At 33.6% G+C, this 27,867-nt stretch overlaps 2 protein-coding genes across 3 annotated transcripts in view; one reads left to right on the top strand and one right to left on the bottom strand.

The window, feature by feature from the left end:
* Positions 1-27,867, top strand: part of LOC105214540 (kinesin-like protein KIF13A) — a 178,866-nt gene that overhangs the window by 92,090 nt on the left and 58,909 nt on the right. The window lies entirely within an intron of this gene.
* On the bottom strand, positions 248-27,494 carry LOC105217346 (nose resistant to fluoxetine protein 6-like). Of its 2 annotated transcripts, none has more exons than XM_054234016.1 (7): positions 25,486-27,494; positions 4,019-4,505; positions 2,588-3,488; positions 2,408-2,527; positions 1,768-2,013; positions 1,165-1,708; positions 248-702 (listed from the first exon to the last, which is right to left on the bottom strand). In XM_054234016.1, exons 2-7 carry the CDS (start codon positions 4,467-4,469, stop codon positions 568-570), a joined length of 2,397 nt encoding a protein of 798 aa, XP_054089991.1. In that variant the 5' UTR covers positions 4,470-4,505; positions 25,486-27,494; the 3' UTR covers positions 248-567. The 2 variants fall into 2 exon arrangements, with proteins under 2 accessions (XP_054089991.1, XP_054089992.1); XM_054234017.1 differs by lacking the exon at positions 25,486-27,494 and adding an exon at positions 8,462-8,608.

Consider the following 27,867-nt stretch of genomic DNA (forward strand, 5'->3'; position numbering starts at 1 on the left):
ATATCTATATACTTAAATCTTTGAATTTCTTATATACCACAAATATTCTGCTTCTACTACTGGGTTAACTTAACTTAAGCATATTTTCGGTTATAAAATAAATGTTGGCAAAAGAAATATATTTATAAAAAAATCGCAAATATTTTACAACGGAAGTTTTACTTCAGATCGTATTACGTATATAACCTACATTAATATGTGAGCAATTTTAATACTAGTCCATGTAAATTAAGTTTATTTCCATACGTATATACATATATATATATATATATATATAAGTACACACATACATACATATATATATTGTATATAATATCAATATCTTATTTATCTACCCAACTGGATGGATTACGATCACAATGAATTAAATATGAAATTAAAACAAAAATACTAAATTAAGTGGCTTAAGGCATTTTAAGGGGAGGAAATTTGAAAAACAAAGCATATACCGTTATTTTCATATACGCTAGGTTTTCATAACTTCCACAATAACACCGTCTATAAAATAGCCATAAATATATACAAAGTCCGTGATTTGAAATTCAACCGCGGCAGTTATTAGCATAGTTAAAGGCTTTTCTGCTTGCTGCGGCTACCCTTAAGCATCAAACTGGACCAATTGCAGTAGGGCACTTCGAAGGCCAGCGAGAACACTACCGAAACTAGGTAAACAATGACAATAAATCCGGATGACACCACGCACTGCAAAAACAAATAGAGGGTTAATACAAAGGGAAAATGTGTTTTAAAAGAGAGTAGAAGAGTAAGAGCTAGATATAAATTTCAAACGATTTCGATGGTTTTTTAATGTCAAGAGACAACCATAATCTTCCAGCCAAAGTAGCTTTTGGATTTAAAATCCTTGAGGTATAAATACTGAATTCTTAAATGTCCGTCAGTTAGAAACACGTATTTTCCTCTCCAAAAGATACATTTCAATTGTCTACTGAAAACAAAGTAGCAGCACCAGGTCCGTGAATATCAGTGTTTATGATGTTTCCAAGATAGAACCACTTAGAATTTATTACTGTTATACTCTAGCACGTTTAAAGGTTATGTGATACTTAAAATACGTTATTTTTCCCAATTGTCAACTCCCTACCAAAAAGTAGCTAACGGTTCTTAAATTGTAACACCAACATTGGTCCAACCCCTTTTACTCACCATCATCAACGGATCCGCACTAGTACTCGCATTCGTCAAGCTGAAGAAGAAAGCTATGACTAAGGGATTCAGCATATAAATGGCATAAGACACCCGATTGATGTGTTGAAACACTTTGGCTTCCAAAATGCGCGACCACCAAATGCCACGCCCGGTCGCGCTGCCCACAATCATCCAACAAACACTGAGCGAGAAGAGTAAACGACCGACAATGAAGAGAGTGACGGCCGAAAATACGGACATATCACGCTTGATGGTCGAATAGATGCAGCTGAAGAATACCAAAATCGCTAAATTCCATAAACATTTCTCCTTCAAGTCACTGATGTCAATTTGCAATTTGCGATGTAACAGATACCAGGCGCTAACGGCACCCAGTACATAGGGTAAAACTCGTACGAAGGGACTAATGTAGATTTTCGTGCCCGTGGCAAAAGCTGAATCAAAGGATAGTTGAAATTTGGCATCCAAACCAATGGAGTAACTCCAGGCTATGGTGCCAACTAATATGGCAGCGGTAAAACCTTTCACCAAGCGTGGGTTTCTAGAATAATTACAAAGATTAAATCTCGAATATGAATGAATTAGTTTTATAAAACTTACTTGGCATAGATAAAGAGTAGTATGGTCGCTAAGACATAGTATTGCATCTCACACGCCAATGACCAGGTCCAATTGAGACACATGTCATTGTGGCTGAAAAAATTCTGTATGAAAAGCAAATTGCGCCACCAATATTGCGTGCATTTCTCATCAAAACGCTCGCTTATATGGTAAACCGACACGTCAGCAATGTAGGCGTAAAATAAGTCCACTGTGCCCATCATCACTAAGTATAGTGGACCGAGTCTGAAAAATACATTAATACATTAATTAATAGAAATTTATTTCAAGTTCCTGGATATCGGTCAGAAAGTTTGGCGGATAATATAGTCTACACTTTGGTCTGAGTATTACATTATTTTAAAGTTCGACAGCTCAACATATTTTAAGCTAAGTGGTTCAAAATTTTATCACGTCTAACCCGCGAAGCTCCAGAATCCACTCGCCTTTAGCGGTTAACTAATTTGAACGTCGTTCAACTTTGCAGAATACCGATTTCTTTAAAGAATCTAGCCGAAGTCAGACATAAGCAGATCCTACACAATCTTGATTAGCTTGAGCTCCTTGATAGAGTCTCAAAACCCTCATTTTAAGTCTTTCGTATTTTCAAAATCGAATCTAAGTTATGGACTATACGTACCTCAGATAACGATGGAAGAGCAACTTGAAGAAGTGTTTCACATTTTGCAGATGACTATTGTTACGGATTGTTTGCATCTGTTTGGCGTTTCGCATAAAGTTGTAGGTCTGCAGGAAACCACTAAAATACCAAATTATTTTTTTATACATAAAATTCGTTAGAACCACAATTCCCACTTACCTTATAGTGAAGAAGACATCTACCAAAAGCGGTGCTGAGCTGACATATTGAAAGAAGATCTGTTCCGCATAGGAAATCAAGAAGGCCTTATTGTTCACTGTGAAATACATGTACCAGAACACATGGAACAGTACAATCCACATCGCACAAACCGAACGCAAGCCATTTATAACGGGAATCTCACTCGTGGAATTTTCTCTAACCGTAAACATTTTATCATAATTGTCCAAAACATCGAAGCATTTCACAAAATCACGCAAATTCGAGAGCGAGCTGTAATCAGCTGAGTTAGCGACTGAGTTCGGTGGATCGCTGGTGTCTTTAGTGGGTAGTAATTCTTGTGCAACAACATTCGCACTATCTTGCGTAACCTTCGACATATTCTCCACTCGTTTTGCCTCCACAATTGGTTTCACGCGAAGAAATGCTGCGACCAACAACAATAAGCTTGTGAATGCCAAAAATACCGACATCATCTTGAATGTGCGCTTTTCGAAGAAACTCTTATTCAACTTGAGATCTTTCACATAAACCAACTGTGGTTGTATATCGTAAATGTCATTCTCAATGAAGAGACCACGTTCCAGATATGCGCGTGTCAACTCCTCGATTTCATGAGACGCACAAACGCTGGGTAAACACAGACCAACGTGTATTATTTCCTCCGACATCATTTTGATTTCCACCTGCCAGGGTGAGTGATGACGCAAGTACACGACACGATAGTCCACATCGAAGGGTGCACGCTCAGTGATAAGCGCAAAATGCATGATCCGTTGATAGTTCTTTGAGAGTGTGATGGCGACTGGATTCTTGACAGCGCCACAAGCTTCACGGCTGCCCAACCAAAAGTTTTGGCCAAAAACGAAACCGGACGGTTTGGTTGCCGAAGCGTCGAGTACTGTGAATTAGAGAGGATATTGTATAAGGTACTATATAAGATAAATAAGGTATGAAACCATAAGACTTATTCCTATGGGAAGATGGGAAAATAAGTACGATACACCGGTATCTCTTTCAATAAGGAAAGCCCGTTCAGTCTCTTCTTAAATTACGATTCTAATATCCATGAACTCTACTAATAATGGAAAGGTATCCGGAAGAATCTAGACAAGAGAATAAACTACATTACCGGACGGACAAAACATGTGAATTGATATTGACACATGTATTAAACAGCTTTGATATTTATTGAATCTTTAATTCAAGAAGGAAGAGGACAAAAGTCTCCTTATTACGAGGCTTTTTGGGTCTCTGGATAACTAACACCTTCAAGAAAGGAAAGCCGTCGATAAAATAAAGGAAAAGTTACTTCAAACTAGCTCCCACTAATACTTTCCTAAGGGGTCGTAACATAAGCTCAATTAAGGATTGTTATCTGATAATCTGAAAAATTAATCAACTCCTACTCAGTATCTATCAGCAACTCACCTTTCATAGCCCACGGCTCTTTATGCAGGATCCCCATTTGAATGTGTCTCATTTGTCGACTGCAAGCGCTATTCACATTACTGCCATTCACCATGGTAGCCAAGCCGAATATAACCGAGGTGCGTCGCAGATATTCGTATAACTCGTAATCCTTATCTCTGAAGTCCATAACCAAATCGTCTTCATACTCATCATAACTGTATGAGCTGGAGTTCAAAGTTTGAGTGAATTCAATAGACGCTGGAAAGGCTTTATCACTGGCATTCAAGTTGTTGTTGTAGGCGTGTGGAGGTGTTGTTGGATTGTCGCTGCTGTTGTGATTTGCATAGTAAACGGAGTTGTTATGTTGTGCAACAACAACTAGTTGAGAGGTAACGAAAATGCAACAAGTTAAAATTAGCAAATTTCGCTGCAACGCGCTGTAGTTGGAGCTCGGAACGCGGGCGGCCATCTTTTTGTGGGTACACAGGCTTTGCGGAATATGATTCTATAAGGATAATAAAAATAGTGTGATGTTAGTGATATGTTTCAATATTAAAAATTGAGTAAATTTGTTTTATATTAAAATTATCCCGGAAGAAGTAACCTCTCTTAGAGAGTTATATGTATAACTAACCAGCTCTAGTTCCAAAATAGAAATGTTCTTTCGTTCGCATTTCCTTGGCTTTTATTACAAGCAAACGCTCAAGTTCCTCTTCCCACATTAAGTTCGAAATAAATTAGAAAAATAACAATAACAAAGCTAATCTACTGAGCATCATTAGTGACTTGAATGTGTCACAAGTTCTCGTGACAGCTTACAGTTATTGATAAATGCTCAATTTGCAAAAAAAAAACTCTTTAGATATATACTTGTGTATATTTTATATATGTATCCGGCTTTATGTATTAAAATTTAAATGTTAAACTTTTTCTGCAAATTTGTCACAAGTCACATGAACTAATCATATTTTGGGGGCTTGTATCCATTGTTGGGTAATTGTCAAATATAAAGCAATTGTTGTAGATACAATGGTAGTAGAATAGAATAACGAGAAGTGTCAAAAACAACGCATAAATCTTTATGAAGGGTGTCAAGACAATTTTAGAGAGACATACATAAGTACTAAACATACAAATTTATATACTCGTAAGGAAAAAACCTGCTGTCAAGTTTCTCTGTCATACTCAAACCGTATGACAATTTTATATAATAATATATAAAATCATTCCATACTATGTGGTGAATCGGGATAAAATTTTATTTAAGGCTCAACCTACACCGCATTAGTCAAAAACGTCTTTGACTAATAAGACATAGAAACGCCTTTTGTACTAACCCAAACCAAGCGAACATGCGTTTTCGTCTCTTCTTGTTCGGTGTGGGTTGTAACATGTGAATCTATGGGTTGTTGTCGTATCAGACAGGAAAAGACGTCTTGACTAATACGGTGTGGGTTGAGCCTAAGATATCCTAATTTTTTAGGTTTTTTTATAAAACAAATTGTAAAATGTATTTACAATCTTGTTATTAATAAATGTTTAAAAATTTCCTCCATAATTCCCATAATTATGCTATATAATTTTGATTGAGTAACTTCATTGACGACAAGTGGAAGTTGTGTGGTTTTGATCGTAAAATTTTAATTTTGGCATCCCGATTTTTTCAGTTTTATATTTATTGAAATAATAGTGTTGTTAATTTATAGCTAAGTAACTTTATTGTTTTCGACTAACTTAACTAACAAATCTCTTTCCATGACAGAACATGGTCTGATGCTTGTCTAGCTAAGATTTTAAATGAAAGAAAAAATATTTTTTTTTTTATTTTCAGAGAAAAGATGGGGTTCTATATACATAACTGATAACGATTAAAGAAATGTACATTTCTTAAAAAGTTATCAATGTATAACTTCAATAAATACTTTAGCCTAGCCCTCAAAACATCTTTTTCACATTTTCAGTATAGAATTATTGGTCTTAGAAGTATATTCTGAAGAATACAAGGTATAAATTCTTAACAGTTTTATTTTTAAAAATAGTCTCTCTGAAAGCTCCAACATTTTTCATAGATCATGATAAACTTTGATTTAAACGAGAAGTCACCCCATCTTTCGTTCGTGCATACTGTTTTTGGCCAAGAATTCGTGAACAAGTAACGAAGAGTTAGCTTTTAATAAACGAAAATCGCCAAAGCTCATAAAAACTCTTCTAACCTTAGCAGCTGCTACGGACAAAGTAAGCAATCAACATAATAAAAAATTTTGACAATTGTACTCTCTAAACCCGTGAAATTTTGGATTTTACAATTCCACACAATTTTTAAACACAGCACCTATATTGGTTCAAGGTGCACAGCTGGTAAGCGTTACGTTGTGATGACGCTTTCGTCATAAAATTTTTATTTAAGATGTGGGAAAGATCCTGCCATCGCGTACTTTCATACTTCTTTAAAGGTTCAATATTATTTAAAGGCGCTAGTCAATGGTTTCGAATATTATTCCAAGAAATACATATAACAGATATGTCAATGATAATAGTTTCCCAATTTTTGCAAACGATCTTATTTATTATTTTTCTTCGTTAGTATATATGTAAAATATTATAGTTTATACCAAAATTAAAAATACTGTTGGACTTCCCTAACTCGAATCTCTATAATCCACAAAAAAACTTCGAGTTGATAGAACTCCGAGTTACGGAAGGTAATTTGTATGAAATTTGACTTCTTTTGCCAATTCAAGAGTTCGAATTATGAAGAACTTAGGGTTATAGAAGTTCGAGTTATGGAAGTTCCACTGTATATCCATTGTACCCACATACATCATACATACATTTATGTAAATTCATATATGTACATACAATACACCTGATAGACCTCGCTTGTCAGTAATTCTTGCATTGACATTGACAATGAAAACCGCACAACTGACTTTGCCGCAAATTTACATACATACGAGTACATGTAAAAAATCATGTACAGAGGTTGTTCATGTATGTGACTAAGCATACAAACATATACAAACAGTTTTATTGTTCTTTAAAAGTAAACTTCATAGTACTTTTGGTAATAATAACCACAGCATTGCATAATTCTACACATCGATTAAACAAAGTAAATTTATTTGTTTATTATTCTACAACAACAAAATAAACCCCTTTTTGTACTCACATATGTATGTAAGTGTGTGTTTATGCATTCATAAGAAACTGTTAAGTAAACTTGTCTGAATGGGAAACCTTGTTTATTGACTTTGGTGTTGGACACAAAAAAGTTTAAAATTGGAAGCCTCTCAAAGGCAAAATGACTTTTTTCCGTTGCTGTGTTATGCAATTAATGCTTTACACGCACTTGTTCATTGATGTATACACGTGTGTGTATTTAATTATACAAATAAAAATTAAAATAAAATAAAACATTTTTATTACTGCTTATTCGCACTTAATCACATTTCAATGGTGCATTGCGCAGGCGCACAGATAGCTCTAATGGTTGTAGACGCAGTTTACAGTGATATACAAGATTGATGTGTTTGAGCGGAGATTTTAAATTGTTTTTTATCATAGAAATCGAATGCTGAGGTGATTTGTATGTTATAATTATTTTTGATATAAATCAACTCGGCGTTTGATATTTCCCAATAGTTACTTCATATTCTTGGATTTGATATTACCATTCAAACTCATCATTTACATAATGGACCTCTATCTTTATCAACTTCCCTTTGATGGATTCCAGTGTAATGTATTCATAAGATCTGAGAATGTTTTTAGACTGTTCGGTCCGGTATTTTACTCCGAGCTGCAGACTTTTTGACTTTTTGACTTTTTGACATATATTATTGATCTGGTGATAAATCTGTATCTTCTATATAACTATCTATATATATATATATATATATATATATAACTTAACAATAATCATTCGGCGCTCTGCGTGCAAACGGAAGTCTTCGTGCTAGTAGAAAATTTTAAAAGATTACTAGAACCATTTTCTGTGTGGCGGAAGAAATTTGTTCCTATACTACATTATCGATATCATATGTGAATCTATCCTATTCTTCAAAAAGTCTCTGTAATCAAAATATTTGATAATATCTGGTAGATTTGTACTGCAAATATTTTGAAACTCTGTCTATCTGTCACAAAATGATCTACCCAATCTTAAATGATATATCAGCGTATCAACAATTGTATAGTAGACTAAGTTCTACCACAGATTAGTTAGCAGAAATATACATATAAATTAAATTATAAATTTGTCAGATATTTGATCAAATCCCTACAGCTGCTTTGAGATATAGTCTAAAAACAAAGTCATAAATTTAATCTTACAAAGATCTTTTAAGACCTCTGCAAAGATATCTATATAATACTTCGCTGTAGACAATTTGGTTCATCAATAACTGATCAAGTTGTTCAAGAAGTGCAGAAAGTATTCTTGAAGAATCAGCGAAATCTCACCTTTGTGGGTGGATGCTGTACAATTTATCCAGACGTATTGGTCCTAAGTTGTGTGCCTTGTTCATAAATAGTGTGCAGTGTAGATAAAATCGGGCCATAACTGCTCCTAGCAGCCCAATATCTGGTCATATACCTCACACAGGGATTTTCTAAGTTCCTGTGGACTTTATACAAAAGATATCGATTAATATATAAGATATCTTAAAACAAATTAAGTAAATCTATTGTTTTGGATATAGTGTAGGGTGAAGTTAGTGAAATCGATCCAGGAATTACCCGTGCACCCATATATTATAAATAATGATTTTCCTTATTCTAGTCGACATTATTTCCAATATGTGGATCAAATTGTTTTTTATCTTAATAAAATTTAAAAAATAAAAATAAATAAATTGGGAGTGTATAAAATGTATGGTTACGCCTGAACTTAGTCCTTCCTTACTTTTATTATCTTTTAAACAGTCTATACCTAATTTTAAAGCACCTGAATCTATGCATATATATCTACCTCTGTACATTGTATCTCTTAGCATATATTTGTTTATGTTCCCATCTAACTGTCCAACTATCCGAAAAATAATTTATCTGTTCATGTTTGTACCGAAATTTCTAGAAATATCTATCATGGTATCATCGAATCTTATCGGCCTTAGCTTTTATATCTCAAATTGTATCGTTGACTTTTTTTATAAAGTTCGCCATCAATCGGGAACTTACCAATTTATTAGCTTAAGCTAATTGAATATTTACAAAAACACTTGAAATTCTTTGTAGTTCACTTCTTTGCTCAGTCAAGCATCTCGCTGTGAAGGCAGCAGAATCAATTAAAATTAAATTAAATATACAACAACAACAACAAGATTTAAATCAATATTTAAGATATGCATCTTGTAAATTGTGACATTGAGGACTTATGTAAATATTATATACATGGCTCTATGGGTGTCTTTGATGAGCAAAGAAAATCATTGAAAACTCTAATAAATGTAAATGCAAACTACACAATTTTGGAGTATAACATGTTTATCTAGTTATTTATCTTGTTGTTTACATATATTTGTACTTTTGTTGACTACTGTTTGCACCAAAGTAAACGAAAAAGCATCGATTGCCCTTGAAAATTGAAAAGAGTGCAACGATGGTAATGATGTCAAGCGATACTGGCGAAGCGTTTGAGAAAAATAATAACAGAAATTTATAGAAAAAATTAGAAAAAATATGTTAGACGAACAAGCAAACGCGTGTTTTTGGTTTGTAAAATATGCAGATTCGGCCGATTTGGTCATTTGTAGCTCGATGAAAGGCGGGTCTGCCATTAGACATTAGGCAAGATCGCAACGCTCGAGCGAAATATTTATATATGTACATATGTATGTATGTAAATGTGGCGTGTGAGTCCGAAATTAAGTCAAGCCGTATTACTCAACAACCAAACAAAGCGTCTAACACCTCATTGACCTTGATACTAAATTTGCGAATCGATTAAGCTTTTTTTCTTATTTTACATATTTTTTCTCATTTTACATTTTTCTACTCTAAGCTGTGTAATATGTTTTTTTTTTTGTAAACATATTTCTATGCGCCACCAATGAATTGCAAAATGTTAATTAATATGCGAAAATGTAAAAATGAAAAAGTTTAAAATTAAACTTTTGTTGAAAACACCTTAAAAGCGAAAATGCAAAATATTGAAATTGGCTCAATGAACCCTAATGGCGGGTATAACGTAACGAAAGGAAAAAATTAATTTATTATAATTAGCAGCAGGCGAAAGAAATCTGCAAATTTATACAGTGTGTCATAATTGTTTTCCAGAAATATTTTTTCTGTAATTCTCAAATTTTTTAAACAAAACAGAAGTGTATAATTACACTGTCCAACAGCATTTTTGGAACAGAATAGCGACCCTATAATTCTGAAAGGGTATGTTGAGTAGATCATTTTTGTAGAACAAACTTATGGTCCAGCACGTCTGAGTTTTTTTTTACAGTGGGTCAAAGTTTTCATTTTTTGGTCGAAGGGAGCATATATGAAAAAAATGTTGTAAGTTAATGTCTGAGAGAATTCTTATGGTCAGAGTTTTATTGTGGAATTGTATGAGGATTATTTTTGTGGAAGATCTTGACCCTCTAACTGGTTTCTTTATGGGTCGTAAAGAGCTTTATTTACAACAATGGTGTCTTTGTTTCTTTATTTACAACAATGGTGTGCTTCGTAAATCTATCGGGACCTTCTATCTGAGATCAAAATATTGACATATTCTCGTGAAATCGAGATTGGATCATACACGATTATATATTTCACTGTACAGCTTGAAAGGTTATTATGAGAAACGGCTTCAAAAAGTGGTTCTCCCTGCAGTTACTAATCGATTGTATGTTTGAACGCTCAAATGAGGTATAATCATTGAAATATGGAACCTTATCCTTATAATATTGTCGAACAGTAAAACTTTTAATATTAAATCTGACCCTATAAGCGTCGAATATCAATAAGACTAACGTGGAACTTCTTAAAAAGCACTTAGTAAAAAAGTTTTATGTTCTAGGAACATTATATAGACAAGTGAACAAATTTACAGTTGTTTTGAGTTATACTAATGATCGGTATTTTTATGAGGTTATGTTTTAAGTAGGCTCGATTCCGATCTCAGTAAGCGAAACGACCAACTGTAACATGAAGAAAGCAGATTTTTTCTCACATCCAAATTTAATGTGATCTTTCATTTCGGAAAAAATCACCTTTCAGAGAAGTATAGAAAGGATTCATACAAACTTTGCAGTAGTTTTCTATTTCCGTTTCTATGTTCTAAATAATCGCTCAAATCAGACATCACAATAAGTATCGGGAATTTATTTTAATATTGAGGTTTTCTTTAAAAATAATCAATCTCTTCCGAAAAAATCTATGTCTTTATTCCAATATTAAATCGAAGATTCTCAGCTCCATTTCACATATATCAAATATGTCTCTATGAAACCGCAAATATAGTTTAGACTTGAAGATGTCACCTATAACGATACTCCTGTTGTTCAAAGAAGCCTCATCACTGTAGGGTGCTATTTTATAACACAACTCCTTCAGTCATCAGATAAGTCGAATTAACAAATTGCTCACAATCTAAACCCAAATCTTAAATGTAAAACGCACTTAATTTTTTATGATCAATTAGCGACCACACTGTATGCAAATGCAAATGCAAAAGATCGTCATAAAAACTAATCGCCACACATTCAACAGCTAAGAGTTGACCTTTGGAGCCAAAATTCGGTTGCAATTGCAGCTATTGGTATGAATGAAAGGCATAAACAGCGAGTTTTGGCCAATTGCATAACAAACTACATATGGATCTGCGAGTGTGTGGGTGCGGTGTCTGAGATTTACTGCATTGTTTATTTGAATTTATTATTATTTTTTCCTCAAACAATTCATTCTTTTAACTCATTTTATAGCATTTGATTTTTATCTTTGCCGCTGGCAAGCGTGCACCTCGACCTTGTCGCTTGTTACTTGGGTGCATGCGCAGAGATGGAGCGATCTAATTCAACAGCAACAGCAACAATAAAACCTGCACCACCAACAAGAAAACTAGTCAAGCAACCAGAAAAACAACACACAAACCAACAAATTACATACAACACACATGTTTTTTTTTTACATTTACACTTTGGTTAAGGTCATCGCTGAGGCGTTAAAGTGCGTTTTAAAAGCTCAAATGACTTTTCGCCGAAATGTGTACCAACATATGTAAACGTCTCCGCGCCAACTTTGCCTTCAACTTTTCTGTAGTTTTTGGTATCATAAATCTCAGAAATCACCCGACATATTCACTTTACAGCCGGTCTAATGTAAAGGCTGTCCCAAGAGGGCAGATTGGTTGTACGAAAAATGCTTTAATCGAGTTCATATCCGAAAATAGTTAAATAAAAGCTGTCACCACTTCTTCTGATGATACGAAACTGAAGGATATATGCTTTTTTAGACTCTAAAATACTGACTTCGACTGAATTGTTGAAAGATCTTCAAGTCGAATTAGAAGAACGATTTAGGGAAAAAAAGAGTTTTAGATAACTTTAACCAACTCTCGAGATTTCTCATATATTTTAAGTCATCGTTTCAATATTTTAATAAATCGGGTTTGGTATGGTTCTCGAGATGAGGGGTTTCATTATCATTCAATATTTAGTCCATAATATTCAATGACTTTTACTCACTTTCGGATATCTTTGGATCCCAATCGTTTTCTAATCAATGCAGTCTCCGAATAAATTATAAATATTGATTGGAACCAGCATCAAATCTTCACCAAAGAGTGTTGTTTGTTGGAACAAGACATATCTAGTAGGTCCTCATCGCAATCATAACTATGCATTTTTAAATGTGGGAAACCTTTTACCGGAACTCAAGACCGAAATTATAGCTTTCAGGTCTTTGTCTATGGTTTTTGACTCTGAATACGGCCTAGAAAGGTTCTAATTCTAATAACTTACGGTTCTATGTGAGTCAACCTATGGACTAGTTTAAACATTTAATGGAGGTGTTCCAGACCTTATCTATAAAGTTAATTAAGTTCTGAAGTTCCCTTCAACAATAAATTTTTAACCGGCATACCGAAATCACTAAAATAAGATCGCCGCTACAACCTTCTCGACACATCGCTATTGAAGAACCCTGTATCTAAACAACAATAGGTAACGCATACACTTCTAAGTTAGCGACTTTTTACCAAATACAAAAGTACAAAAAATAAATATTTTCATGCACCATTATTCTTTGTTGTTTTCTCGTTTTCGTTACGTTTTTCGACATTAGCATTGCCACCAAACGCATTTGCGTTGTATGTTTTTATTTATTTACTCACTTTTAACGGCTAGTATTCGGTTGAAATTCCCCACATTTATCTGTCAACTGCCGTGTCTGTATGTTATGCGGTTGTTGTCAATGCCGTTGAAAAAAATTGCTAACAACAAAAATGAAGAAAACCTCTTTACCGCTAATTGATTGGGTAAACAATAATAAGTTTGCAAATTTTGAACATTTTTCGTCAGTCAGCCAGTGTGAGTGGGGTGACTTATGGGTACTAGGTGTTTTACTACGACCTCATACATTCATATTATGTAGGTAAGTGGCCTGTAGGAATTTTCAGATAGTTTCTACTTGAGGCTAATATCCTCATAAATCTACTAGGGAATTCTCACTAATGCCTTTTTTGTAATTTTTACAATTTTTACTGTTACAAACTTCGATTTCCAGTCTGAAAAATATTAAGAATAATTTTGAAATTCAGGCGCTTCAGCACATCAAAATTATATCTTTATAATGACAAAGTTATTAATTTAGTAAAATACTTCCGGTTTTGAAGTATAATCTCTAACTTAGAATATGTGAGGAAGTGTAGCTTAAGATTTCGATGATACTGAAACTTTTGGAGTTCTGCTGATCTGTAGACATACAATATTATTTATTATTCCACTTATTAATCCACTCATAAGATGCTTTCAGATTGAAAGCATATCTATTTATGTACATTCCGTGGGTGTTTTCATTATGGAAGCAAAAATTTCGAAAATGCTGAACTTCTCGAGTTGTGTGGATCAATCTTATGGTAAACATACAATATTTTTTATTCATAACCCATCATTCCACTTATCAGATCCCTACGGAGTGAAAGCAATTCTATTTACATTTCCTTGGTAATTTTGATGTGGAAACGAGGAAGCTTAAATTTCTATGCAAAGTTACTTCAACTGTTAGATAACTGTTTTTCAGTTTTACATACATACCTATCTGCCATCAAAGAGTTTCTCATACAAATTTATGAACGAGCAACTGAAAGCGACCGAAAGGCTCATTGCTCATTGCTACAGATAACGTTTGATTATTCTTCCAGAAAGACCGAAGATATTTATCTAAACTAGATTTCTTCAGCAATGTTTACGACTCATTTTTTCACTAAAAAAACTAAATGAAGCCAAATTAATTGAAAGTTGATCTGCAGTTATAGGCAATTTCTAGATATTATTTCTATTATAGAGCAAAGAAAGATTTCATGTACTGCACTCGAAAACTCAGCTCCAAATTCAATGTAACCTTTTTAGGAGGAAGATATCGTCACCACCTCAATTGTCGATATTTTTTCGCGATTTTTAACTTTGTCATATAAAGTGACCATTAATTTTCCCTTCTTAAGAGCTTGTTAGCTGGCGGAGATTGTAAGCATTTCTGTTGAGCTATTTGGAAATAAATGAGCTTTCAGTGCAGCGAGTGTAATTCAATACCAGACTTTCAGCACTTATTCAGCTCAAGATATTTTTAGCTGAATAAAACGCTGAATAAGCGCCTAGAAAGCTTGGTATATAGAGGAAAACTGTAAAATTAGATCGGCCATACTCCCTCGAATGATTTGAACGAATTTTTGCGACATTTTGTTTCCTTCCTGGTACTTTTGAACTAGAAAATGTTTATTCATGACCAGAATATGCTACCAAGGAAAGAAGATTTCATAAAAATTGAGTTCCCCTTTATGAACGTCCAGAAAAAAGTTTCTGGAGAAACATTGTCCGGAGTTTTTGTGTCTTTTATGTAGTCAAAGCCGTTAGTAATTATAATAAAGTAGTTCGTGAAACATCAGCACATCTGAAATTAAGGAAGAAGTATTTGAGTTTTAGGAAGAGATTAAGAACCAAATAAAGGGCATTTACTGAACACCTTAATCCTGTGGTTATGCAGATAAAAAAAATTCGAAAAACACTGAACGGCAACCGCACATAGAACTTGGAAGCTTTCGTGAAGTTAAAAATATTTCTCCGGAAATATATATATTTTTCAGTTTAACAAAAAGTCCCTGACTTATCAAACAACGCGCGTAAGAAGTAATCAATAAATATTTGACAAAGCGCAAATAGTTTAACAACAATCGGATGCATTGCAATAGGTGTAACATAAATGGCAATGCGCGCACAAACACACACATACATAAATACATATGTACATTTAAGCTACCATATGCCGCCCAGTGCACAACACGAGTGGTTTTCATTTGAACGATATAAACAAACCTGGCCTACTGACTCACTGAACAACAATAAATAACATTAAAAACAATAACAACAATAAAGTCACACACGCCAAAGGTAAGTATTACAAAATAATCACACATCGAGAGTTGAATGTATGTAAGTATGTATGTGTGTGCTTAAACGATGCGCAAGCAATCAAGCGTTATTAACAGCGCTAAGCTTGCGGTGTGGCGTTGGCGAGCGGGGATGTTGGCGGTGCTGGCGGCCAATGGCCATAACCACAGACAATCAATGCGCGTGTGTCATGTTGCAAAGCCGGTTTTCATTGTCGTCATTATCGCCAGCCGCCGAAAAAGTGGAAAAGTGGGAAGGCGACAGTGTGTGAAAGAGCGTGAATGAGCGTGTGGAAAGGCGGAGAGAAAAAAGCAGAAAAGGAGGTAGCAAAAAAGTTGACAAGAGAAAATTCACTGCAATTACAAGTGAATATGTCTCAAAAAATGTAATGTGCTTGTGTGTATGTATGTATGTATGCATGAATGAGTAGATAGTTTTTTTTTCATATACGAGAGCAATGAAAATCAGATTCACTTTTAATTGTGGCATTGTGTTGGTGTTTAACCCAATTTGAGTGACGCGATAACAGCCGATGATTGTGCAAAGTTAAGAAAGATGTTGATGAAACATGTGCAAGTTGGTGTTGCTACTATTGTTGTTGTTTGTTTTTAAGAAAAAATAAAAAAATAAAAACTTTTTTTTTTTTATTATTATACAAAATTAATTTAAAAAATTATAATAATAATAAATTAACGAAAAATGAATTTGAATATAAAAAATATTTAAATAATTAAACAAATTAAAAAAAAATTATTATAATTTAAAAATAATAATAATAAATTAATTAAAAATCAATTGAAATATTTATGTATGTATTAAAATTAAAAAGATTAAATGATTAAACAATATTAAAAAAATAAAAAACATAAAAAAATCATAATTTAACAAAAAAAAAATTAAATAAATAATCAAAGAAAAACATAATGATTAAAATAAACAAAAATTAATTTAAAAAATTTAACAAATTGAAGTAAATAAATATTTAGAATTGAATTAAAAAAAAAATAAAAACTTAATTATTAAACTAAAAATATATAAATTAAATAATTAAAGAAATATTAATAACTTAACCAGAGTTTATAAATATTTGAAAAAAATAAAATAAAATAATCAATAAAAATTAAAAAAAAGAACAAATCATATAATAAATAAATTTATGAAAAAATTTTAAATAAATAATTATAAAAATAAATTAAAAATAAAATAAAAAGTTAATAATTAAGCTAAAGTACAAAAATGTGTAAATTAAATAATTTAAAAAAAAATTAATAATTACACCAATTTAAAAAAATTATAATAATAAAAAAATTAAATTTAATTAAAAAATTAAAAATCTATATTTTTTATTATAACAAAAAAATAAAATAAATAAATATAATAAATAAAAATAATCAATAAAAATTAAAAAATAAATCAAAAATTTTAAGAATTTTAATTAAATAATTACTAATAATTTAAAAAAAAGTTGGTCAAAAGCTGGTACTATTAAGGGATTTTTGTAGTGAAGAAGCCGAATATAAGTAACACTGAGAGTAAGAGGAAAGTGAGAGAATACGCAGCAGAATGGCATAACAAGAGAGCCCTGATCAACTCATTAAACTCGCCTAATCAAGTGCAAATGTTGTACCGAAGAAGCAATCATTTTAAAGAAATAAAAAAATGCAATAAAAGCAAATAATTAAACAACAACAACAACAAAAACGCCAAATACAACAACGCCTGCAATCATGCTGCATATGAAACGCTTTTAGCAACATAACGCACATTAACCGTTATTTATTTATTTATTTTTTAGACAGTGTCAAAGCAGCTGACAAGCGCTGACAATAGCTGCGTGTAAAACAACAAAAACACGGCATTTGCATACTTTTGTGTAAATGTGCAGCATTTATTTTTTACTTCTTTCATTTTACTTTTTTTATTTTATTGCTCTTTTTTTCGACGGCATCGCCGCGCAATGACTTTCGATCGTGCAAGCATGCAACCAACAATAACAACAACAACAGCAACAATGTACGAGACCCGCTAAAAATAAAGATTTCATAATATATGTATAAAAGATGCTTATGAGGGGCTTTCTCTGATGCGCCAACATAACTGCACAAGGGTAATCCAGTTTAGTTTGTCTCACATAACGGTTGATTGTTAAGACCACAATTCGAAGCTTCTTCACGTTTTTTGTCTGACTTTGACAAGCTTTTGCTTATGGGTATGTATAGTTCTCGTAAGTGAAATCCACAGCCGAGATTCCATGAAGTATCAATATTTTGTAGCCTGATAGCGGGGCATCTTGATGAAATTATTGTAAGAAGATTTCGCTATAGCGAAAAAGAGCTCACGAACACTCCTAACACTTTTAAAGTCCCTAAAACCTCCGAAACCAACAAGTGCAATGTATTAGAGCAAACATTATGAACAAAGTAGGCCAGCAGTTAAAATCTGTGTAAGCAGCATAGTTAGCGATAAGCTCGCTTAACTAACCAGTTACGCTCATTGTGTCTATTAAATATTGTTACTTTTATTTTTGCTTACTTTGCTAATATCTTTGAGTCGTCTAAAAGATGCCAGACCTAAAATAAATTTGCACAAAGTCATATGTAATCGCTGAATGTTGTAAAACATATTAGCACTTGCTTTCGTATGTATGTATGAGTGTGTGCATTTTTTATATGTTAATGACTAAATTGGCCACAAAGAGTAATTTAAAGTCTTAGAGTCTATGCATAATTTTTAGTGCTTTAATTAAAAAATATTATTTTTTATTTCTTTTTTTTTTAAATTTATTTTTGCAAAATGCATATATTGTTTTAATGTCAACTACTGAATAAGTGCAGGTCATTTTTATAATTTTCTTCCTTTCAATGACTTTTCGAAAATAAAATTGTCAAATAAATGCCTTAAAATCTTAAATAAAACGAGTTTGTTTGACAAACTATTTTAACTTAGGTAATGTTCAAAAAATAACGGGAATTTTCTTTTTTTGGAAAAAAATATTTATTCAATCGTCTACATTAATGTATCGCCTTCAAAATCCTCTCCTTTCGATATAATACACTTATGCCAGCGCTTCTTCCAATCGTTGAAACACTTCTCAAACTCGAATTTTTGGATAGCCTTTGATCTTACAGCGATTTCTGCTTGTAAAACGACGGCCCTTTAATGTTCTCTTTATTTTCGAAAACGGGAAAAAGTCACACGTTGTTATATCTGGTGAATATGGAGGCTACGGTCTTTTTTCAGCTCTTATACCTTCAAGAGATGTTTGGGTGGGGAGGTGTCCTTGGAAGAGAGGCGCGTTGAGCTTCTTTACGCATGGGTCGAAGTTAGAGCAGAAGGATGAGGGAGGAGTTTGTTGTCGGGAACTTCTCATTATCCTCAGCTTCAGACTTTCGTACAATTGCAGCGTTTTTCAAGCGGAAGTGGCTGCCATAAAGGTTGCAGCGGATGCACTGCTGCGTAGCGAAGCAGCCTTCAGAGAGGTGACGATTCACGCTGATAGTAGAACGGCCTTGACCTCGATGACTGTGCGCTCCAAACTGGTAAAGGATTGCCAGTTCTCGCTATCAGTTGCAATCGGATCACTTCGCAATCAGACTTGTTTGGGTGCCTGGCCACAGCGGAATCGTAGCAGATTGGAAAGCTGACGAGCTTGATATGCTGGGCACATCGGTGTCACTTACAGTGAAATGAGAACAACCACCATTATTCTCTTGCAACTTGCTTCTGGATGAATCGGTTTCAGCTGAACTGATCAGGCGCTGGACAGTCTCCAAAGTTTCTTGGTTGCAATTTTTTTTGGGCATCCCCTCGAATTAGCGTATATACAAATAAGTCAAAAATCTCTGCAGAGTTGTGGTAGGTTCTAGGTTTGTCGATTCTTAAATTATGGTGAGGAGGTTAAATTTGATGACATCACAAAGGACTATCCTTAATAGTCCAAGTGTGTTTTCTTTTTGTAGGGAACAGCCTTCATACCTTACCTAACCTAACAGGGTTACCATCATATTTTTTTTAATAAAAAGTCTCAGTATATTTTGAACGCCGAGAGAAATGAAAAACTTTTTTTTAAGAGCGATGTTGCAACTGTAATTCTCAACACAATTATCACTATATGTACTTCTACTACGCCAATTCTCCTTCACTGAACTGCAATAGATCAACTTATTTTGTTTATTATTTAGGTCATAATTATTTGCTTGCATCATCATATGTATCTATAAAAGAGTTTGTTGTATCTAATTTCATACAACAACAATATCAAGAAACTTTCAATATTAGCTTCTTCTTCTTCTTCTTGACTGGCGTAGACACCGCTTACGCGGTTATAGCCGAGTCCAAAACAGCGCGCCACGTATCCCTCCTTCTGGCAGTTTGGCGCCAATTGGTTATACCAAGCGAAGCCAGGTCCCTATTCACCTGGTCCTTCCATCGGAGTGGAGGTCTCCCTCTTCCTCGGCTTCCACCAGCGGGTACTGCATCGAATACTATCAGAGCTGGAGCACTTTCATCCATTCGAACAACATGACCTAGCCAGCGTAGCCGCTGTTTTTTTATTCGCTGGACTATGTCTATGTCGTCGAATAACACATACAGCTCATCGTTCCATCGTCTGCGGTATTCGCCGTTGCCAATGTTTAAGGGACCATAAATCTTCCGCAAAACCTTTCTCTCGAAAACTCCTAGTGTCGTCTCATCTGATGTTGACATCGTCCAAGCTTCTGCACCATAAAGTAGGACGGGAATGATGAGGGACTTGTAGAGTTTGGTTTTTGTTCGTCGAGAGAGGACTTTACTTTTCAATTGCCTACTTAGTCCATAGTAGCACCTGTTGGCAAGCGTGATTCTGCGCTGGATTTCGAGGCTGACATTGTTATTGCCGTTAATGCTGGTTCCCAGGTAGACGAAATTATCTACAACTTCAAAGTTATGACTGTCAATATTAGCTAGCATGAGAAATACAAATATGATTTGAGTTAAGAAAGAGAGGCTGTGCCAATGTAGGCGTAAAATCTACGCGTTAGGTGGTCATATGCACCCGCGCACATACATACATACAAACTAATATGGATAATTATAAAAATCAACAATTTAGTTTGGTTTTTCTAAATATTCCCTCGCGTGGTTTACATAATGTCGCTTGAACTTCAATAGGCATTTGATATATGCGTACAATAAAAAGGTGTAAAAATATTTATGACACAAAGTCATTAAATATTTTAATAAATATAATAAATAAATACAAATTACATTTTATATGAATACTTAGATTAGTCGTGAAATCCCCAGCTTTATGCAGGAAAAAACCCATATTTAGTCAAATAGAATATCAATTTATTTGTCAATAACTGAGTTATTTGAAGTAAAGGTAAAGGTAGGTTTGTATAGAAAGAAAATTACTCAAACTTATAAAAATATGTTGTAATATTTGTCACATTTGTATGAAAAATACTAAAAATTACGTATACGCCATGTCCACAGTCATTTTAGATATGAAGAATGTTCTTAATCATTACATCAACTACTATAATTTATGAAGACTGCTTCCTAGAAAGACTTTCAGTCCGTACGTTAGGATATTCCGATTCCCAATACTTGAAGTAGATGGTGATCTTATGTCTCTCCGATGTTTCCAACCCGGTATTCTGGGGCCAATGAGTTAAATAATAATAATATAGAACGGTATATGCCGTAGGGAGAGTTGTTTAAACCAAAAGAATAAGTTTGTTAATTTATGAATGTATTTCAATAACATCTGCCTACCCTATAACTTATTAAAGAGTCGCTCGAAGAGTCCTCATACAAATAATATACGACCGAGTACTCAAGTATGTGGTAGCCTTGTTCATTACCTTAAAGGACTCAAGAACACAATATCTTGTAGAATATAATTGGAAAATAAAACTTACAACCTATAACGAATGCATTATCAGTTCGTAAGTGACTTGACCTTGAAGTCTTTAAATGAAGAAGTCAAGATTTTGCTTCGGCGGTTTTGATGGACGTTATATGTATATTATATGAGGTATGAACTTTATGAACTTCCTATGACTCAAGTTGAATGCAATGAGTCGGAACATTCTGAATCCAACAAGATTGCTCCACAGGGAGTGGCGCTCATAGACCTATAAACTGAGTTGACCTCATCTTTTAAAGTGTATAAAGGAGCGTATAATTTTCCTTTCCACAGAATGAGTACTATTAAAGTGAATTGGCACCCCCAGAATCAGTATTAAATTCCGTTTGTGTTTAGTTTTGTCAGATTAGTTCTCTTTATAAGACTTCTTTAAAGTCCATGTGACGATATATTTCCTATTGGCTTCATTGGGCGCAGTTCTCATTAAAACATATTTCCATTAACATTGGAACAATTCAATTCATAATTTCTAAAATATTTTATATTACGAAATTACATCAACTCAACCGAGTAGTTACTAACATATACTTGAGCTCACGTGCTCGTACTTGTCGTAACTTCATTATAAGAGCTTCGCATACAAATTGCTTTTGAAGATCTTGTAAAAACACACTTAAAACTTAATTACCTGTTAGGGGACAAGTAAATACAGGAAGATGTAAATGTAGAGAAAAGGGTGCAGGGGAAAATTACGATTCCACCGGGGTTTTCAGGCATACAGAGAGAGCTATACATCGGAACCCAACTTTAACGTTGGAGAAACTAGAGAAATGTAAATATAAATATATGTAAATATAATACCATCGGCATCGGCCAAAAATTGTAAATCGGTTGGACACTATACAATAATCAACCTCCGAGAACTAAGGATCTAAGGAGATCTGGTGGTCATTAGAACGAGGATCGCTGGATCAATGATTGTGAAGTACTTGGCTTGAGACCCTGTAAAGTACGCTTGAAGATTTGAGCTCACATAAATTGCATTTCCACGTTGTGATAACCAATCGAGCAAAAGAAGAACAATATTGCAACAAAATATTACAGCAATTAGCAGTATGTTGGTTATTTTGACTACATTTTACGTAGGCAAGCTAAAACGTGGTCGTTCAATTAACACGTGGTATTGTAAATTGCAGTAGGAACTCTTTATATTTGTTTTTGTTGATTTTTGTGAAAACGCTAAAGCATCCAATTCAACATTTAAATAAGCTGTATGTATACATGAGTGTCTGTACGTGCAAATCTGAAAAAGGTATAGGAAGAAAACTTCGTACTCCATATTCGTGGTACATTGGTCTCCATAACGAAAAAAAGGAAAAACAATTTGTCTGTCGCGTCTACGAAAAATCGGTGGCTGACCAAAAGAGAAGTAATTAAAATGTAAAGCATATTGTGTAGACAAACACACAAACCAATAGACTTATGTCGCGATGTACGATTTCGGGGCACGTATAAATATGTATATTCAGATTACCATTTTCATATTTACTATATACATATATAAGTATACGGGTACTTATAAGCACCTGTGACGTCCACACGTGTGTTTCGTCATAAGAATAACTTAATTCTGTTTGTCCAACACTTAAGTCAAAACCTAATTAAGACAAAAATTATTTATTGACCCTTTGCGTATTAAATTCGTAATTGTTTAAAAATCACGGATATAAATTAGATTCATTCACAAATGTTTTATTGATTTTATACCCACGCAACACGTCCCTAATGAGTATAATACAGTTGTCATCAAAATAGGATAGATTTTGAGGTTATACAGGGTAATTTTATGAGTTGTAAAATTCGTAGAGTGACAGCTGTCAATCCAGCTGTCAAAGTGACCACAAGTTTTTCACAGCTATGACAGATCAAACTGTCAAGTAACAACTTAGTTTATATCATACTTCGTAAGACTACTTTTTGAGGGTACATAATGTCCATGGTCTATATCGTGGTGACTGACGACATTCGGAGCATTTTTTACGATAGTATTCTCGAAAACGTGGACTTTATAAGACATAGTCTCGTCGGTTACAACCCTAACCTTGACACAAATCAATTACTTCATGACTCTGTGTGAAGTTTTATATCGCTAATGGTCCAGATCGAAACTATATATGGTTTTGACTAGTCATTAATTAATATAAATTAACTTTGACACAAGAATATATTTGGTTACAAAATTACTGACAAGTGGGCGTAGCCTTGCCTTATAATAAATTTGATATTCATATTTCAACCAGGTGATAAATTATGTTCAAAAGTGAAACTCTTAGCTGAAATTCCGTGTAACACCGTTTATTTAATGATTTTGAACCAAATTTAATTCTTAAAATACTCATGATGTCATCTTAGAAAATTTTAAAAATTTAATGCCATCAGCTTAACTTACTTTAAAAACTCAAATCCCTAGTAGAGAGTTTCCTTGATACGTGGCGATTTTCTTCGTCTATATCTTCCACTTAAAAATAATATATTATATTAATGTTACTAAGTAATGTAAGAGTTTTTTAAATGCACTTAGCTGTAGTACCTAAGAACATCACATTTTTCGCGCTAGTAAAATACAAATGTACTTTTAAGTGTGCCGATTCGAACGTCTCTTGAACTTTAAAAATTGGCGTCGAATATGTACATATACAAATACTTTTCGAGAAGTCAAATATTGAAGGTACTAAGTGGCTTTAAATACAGCTAAATAAAAAAACGTTCCCTATTTGTTGGCTATATACAATAGACTAAGAGACTAAGTGTACATTAGGAAGGGTCCACTTACTTGGAGAAACAAATGGAATTATAAAGAAAAACTACAAAAAAATGTTTGCTGTGGCGTCTACAAATATATTTGTAGTTATAAATGTATTTTAAGGTCAACATTGACTTTGAAAAAATCACTTAGATTTATACAATACACAATTGAATAGTATAGTATGTAGTATGCTTTTTTATTTTATATGTAAATTCACAGTTTTCACTTATATATTTTAATTTTCTTATAGTTGTTGATAATTTATACATTTTTGTGTTTTTTTTTTTTTAATATTTCTTAGTCTAAAGATTATTTTGTAATTTTTTTTTTTATTTTTCAATTCAATGTATGTTCTGCTCTAATGCAATCACTTTGCAGTCCTAAATATTAGTCAAAAGTGTGTATGAATTTATTTTCTCTAATTACAAGCTCGGTAAGTGGCTCATACATATTTTTTTTATTTTTTATATGCAAGTAGACAACTTGTAAAAAAAGTGAAGGAAAAGTAAATTGAAAACGATTAGCCGGCACGAAGCTTGTGAATAAATATTTACACTGTATTTGTAAAAAAATCTTAATATTTTAAATGGTGAATTTTATTACATATATATATAGATGTCTCTAGGGTCAAGCACTGGTCGATTAAATCGTTTTATATCGATCTTGGACATTTGTGTCAACATTAACCCAACAAAATATTTGTAGAGATCTGTTTGCATCCCAAACTTATTCTCAACTGAAAAAGTCACTTTTCGAGCCGAATTCTCGACATTTGCACGGAATACGCATGCTGCCAGAAAGAATGGTCAAAAGTAGTAGCTAGCGACAGCCAATATTTTGAATAATATTTTTGTGTTTTATTTCATTATTCATTAAAGAATTTTTTATTTTTAGAAAATATTTTAGCTTGTTTTAGAAAATTAAAAAAATGTTTTTTTCTTAAATATAATAAAAATAAATAAATACTTTTAATTAAAATTTTAATCAAATAAATATTTGTTGTAAAATTAAAAAAATATTAATTTGTTTAAATAAAGTAAAAAAACTAAATACTTTTCATAAAAAAAATTATTTTTTTCTTCACATGCTCAGTACTTTAATAAACCCTCTTGAATTTTTTTTTATTTATCAAAAATTATTTGCAATATTTGGTAAAATAAAATATTTTTGCTCTAATAACTAATTAAAAACTATTTCAAAATATAAATATTAACAAACTAATTAAACTTACTTTAGTTTCAAAAATTACAGCTAAGCGCAGTCCGTCCACTGCTGCTGGTTACTCGAAACAGCAAATTCAGCAGCAATTGTTTATTACAACCGATTTAACTTGATAGCAAATTGAGTCAGCACTTAAAAATAAATATTTTAATTTATATTATTTTTGTTTTAATAATTTTTATTAATTTAATTTGTTACAATTTTCTTTTACAATTTTTTAAACACGCATATAATTTAACAAATTCTTTCTAAATTAAAGTTCAATTAGACATTTCACTTGCTTTCGCTTTCTGCCCGCACACACAACACACGTGGGCTCTCAAACTGTTTGCCGCTTATTGGTTTGGCAAGAACTAGGCAGTTGGCGTTCGATTTGCGCACTGACAACGCCGTTTGCATGTAAGGTTCTTTGACAATAACGGTATATTTTGTTAGTTATTACATAAATATAACTGTATATAAAGCAACTATATGCTGGTATATATGTAAACGCGTTTAATGGTCTCGAATATTAGCGCAATTGATGCGACATTTTTGTTGTCTGTTGGTGTCTTTTTGGCCTTTCCCAAAAACATACGCTGTCACACGACTCTCCGTTTGTCTGCCTGCCCACTGCACTGTACGTAATTTATTTATGAGTTTTTTATTTATTTTCTTTTTACTTTTTCGTGAGTATCGATTAAGCAATGCAGCTGAAATGGTATTTCATTGTGCGCTCATTTAAATAAATATTTATTCACTCATCATTTTGCTGATGGTTTTTTTTTTTTTTTGGTTGCGTTGCGTTAAGCCGTTTATGACAGTTGCTGTCGGTTGTATTGTTGTTAGGGTTGTTGTTGTTGCTGTTGCTGTTGCTGTTGCTATTATGACAATTACCATTTAGTTTGCAACAAATTAACGCCGTCGAAATGTTTGTCACTAAGTGGCGTATGCGTATTGTTGTTGTAGTGATTATTTTATTGTTGTTGTTGTAATTATTATATTTTGTGTAAATTTTTAGTTGTTGTCTTTGGCCTTCAAACATCCGACACATTCATTGCATATTTTCGACTTCTTTCACTACCAAATGCAAACCGTACAAAATTTTTTATTTTTTATTTCTTTGTTGTAGCTTTTTTACAACAAACACACTGAATTCCGTACACTTTTATTTTCTTTTCGCACGTACGATTTTTTTTTATATTTTTTTACTTTTTTATTTACTTTTTTTATTATTATTTCTTCATTGACGTTGACTTGGAGCGCGTACCGCGTACCGCGAGTTATTCCGTGCAAATGCTGCGCACTAGCGTTACGCTCAAACTTTTATAAAGTTTCTGGCTTACGTCGGCGTTGCGTTGCGTCGGTACTCCGTCGCCGCCGCTGCGTAGGGAGTGAGCCGCAATTAAAAAAGGTCTCCGCATAAAGATCCGCAACTCCGACTTGTGCATGTGTCGACTTTGACACCAACACCAGCACACTTGTAAGCGTCTCTTATCGACGACGACTCGCTGCTGACACCATCCTCGCATTTACTCACGCGCTCCGGCATTCGCTTCGCTCCACACAGCCTCTGCACGGACGACACTCATAAGTAATTATAGCTATCACAGTTTATGCTTTGAAAACCTTTAATTTTCGAACTGCATTCAATCATACACCGCTGACCACATTATACATTGAGATCCGCACAGCTGACCCGGAGCTGGCTCCAACGCACCATCGACACTCGAGCTCTCCACTTGTCGTTGTTTATTTCATTTTTTTCGCTCCGTTTTGTTTGTGTAACAGCGCAGCGTTTAAAGTTTTGGATTGCTTGATTTACGGTAACGCGCTCGGCCTTTTGTTTACCCACGAGCGTGGTGGAATGGCATAAAGGCGAAGAAGCGCAGCAAGCTGCAGCTGCCGAGATCGGTGATTAGCCGCATAATTACAGTTGTTCGTGCCTACATATGTTGGATTACAGATACATCCGACAGTGAAGAGTTCGAACGCATGCGCGCCATTCATATTTGGATGATTTGTTTCTTATTTCTGCTAACCAGTGATCGCCATTGGCTCTTAGAGTGCTTTCCCCCTTTAGGTATAAATTCCGGTCATCAATACGGTAGACATATTGACATATTCGCTTCCGTACTTTTTCATCCAAGTTCCCAACCATTCCTAACATAAAGTTAAGATCAGCTTCAGTCACTTAATCAACTTTTAAGAACCGGTCCTTAAGTTGAATCCGTTGAAAGTCGTCAATATTTGTAGGTAATGCCCGGTTGTTTTGTTATACTGATTTAACCAGTTACTAACGGTTCGTCAGATTTCCAGTGGTACAACTCTTTAGAGACTTTCTTACGACCTGGTGTGAATTGAATACCACAATCACATCGGTCCATTCTCTAATAACTGCCCTTATGCAATT

This window comes from Zeugodacus cucurbitae, chromosome 6 (assembly GCF_028554725.1).
Source record: "Zeugodacus cucurbitae isolate PBARC_wt_2022May chromosome 6, idZeuCucr1.2, whole genome shotgun sequence".
NCBI classification, from domain to species: domain Eukaryota; kingdom Metazoa; phylum Arthropoda; class Insecta; order Diptera; family Tephritidae; genus Zeugodacus; species Zeugodacus cucurbitae.

Bases quoted from the DNA above. Each gene is read 5' to 3' on its own strand.
- LOC105217346 (XM_054234016.1), bottom strand. From the start codon at position 4,469: ATGGCCGCCCGCGTTCCGAGCTCCAACTACAGCGCGTTGCAGCGAAAT. The intron at 3,489-4,018 runs GTGAGTTGCTGA...TCTAATTCACAG, and splicing joins AGAGCCGTGGGCTATGAAAG to TACTCGACGCTTCGGCAACC. The intron at 2,528-2,587 runs GTAAGTGGGAAT...TTGGTATTTTAG, and splicing joins GATGTCTTCTTCACTATAAG to TGGTTTCCTGCAGACCTACA.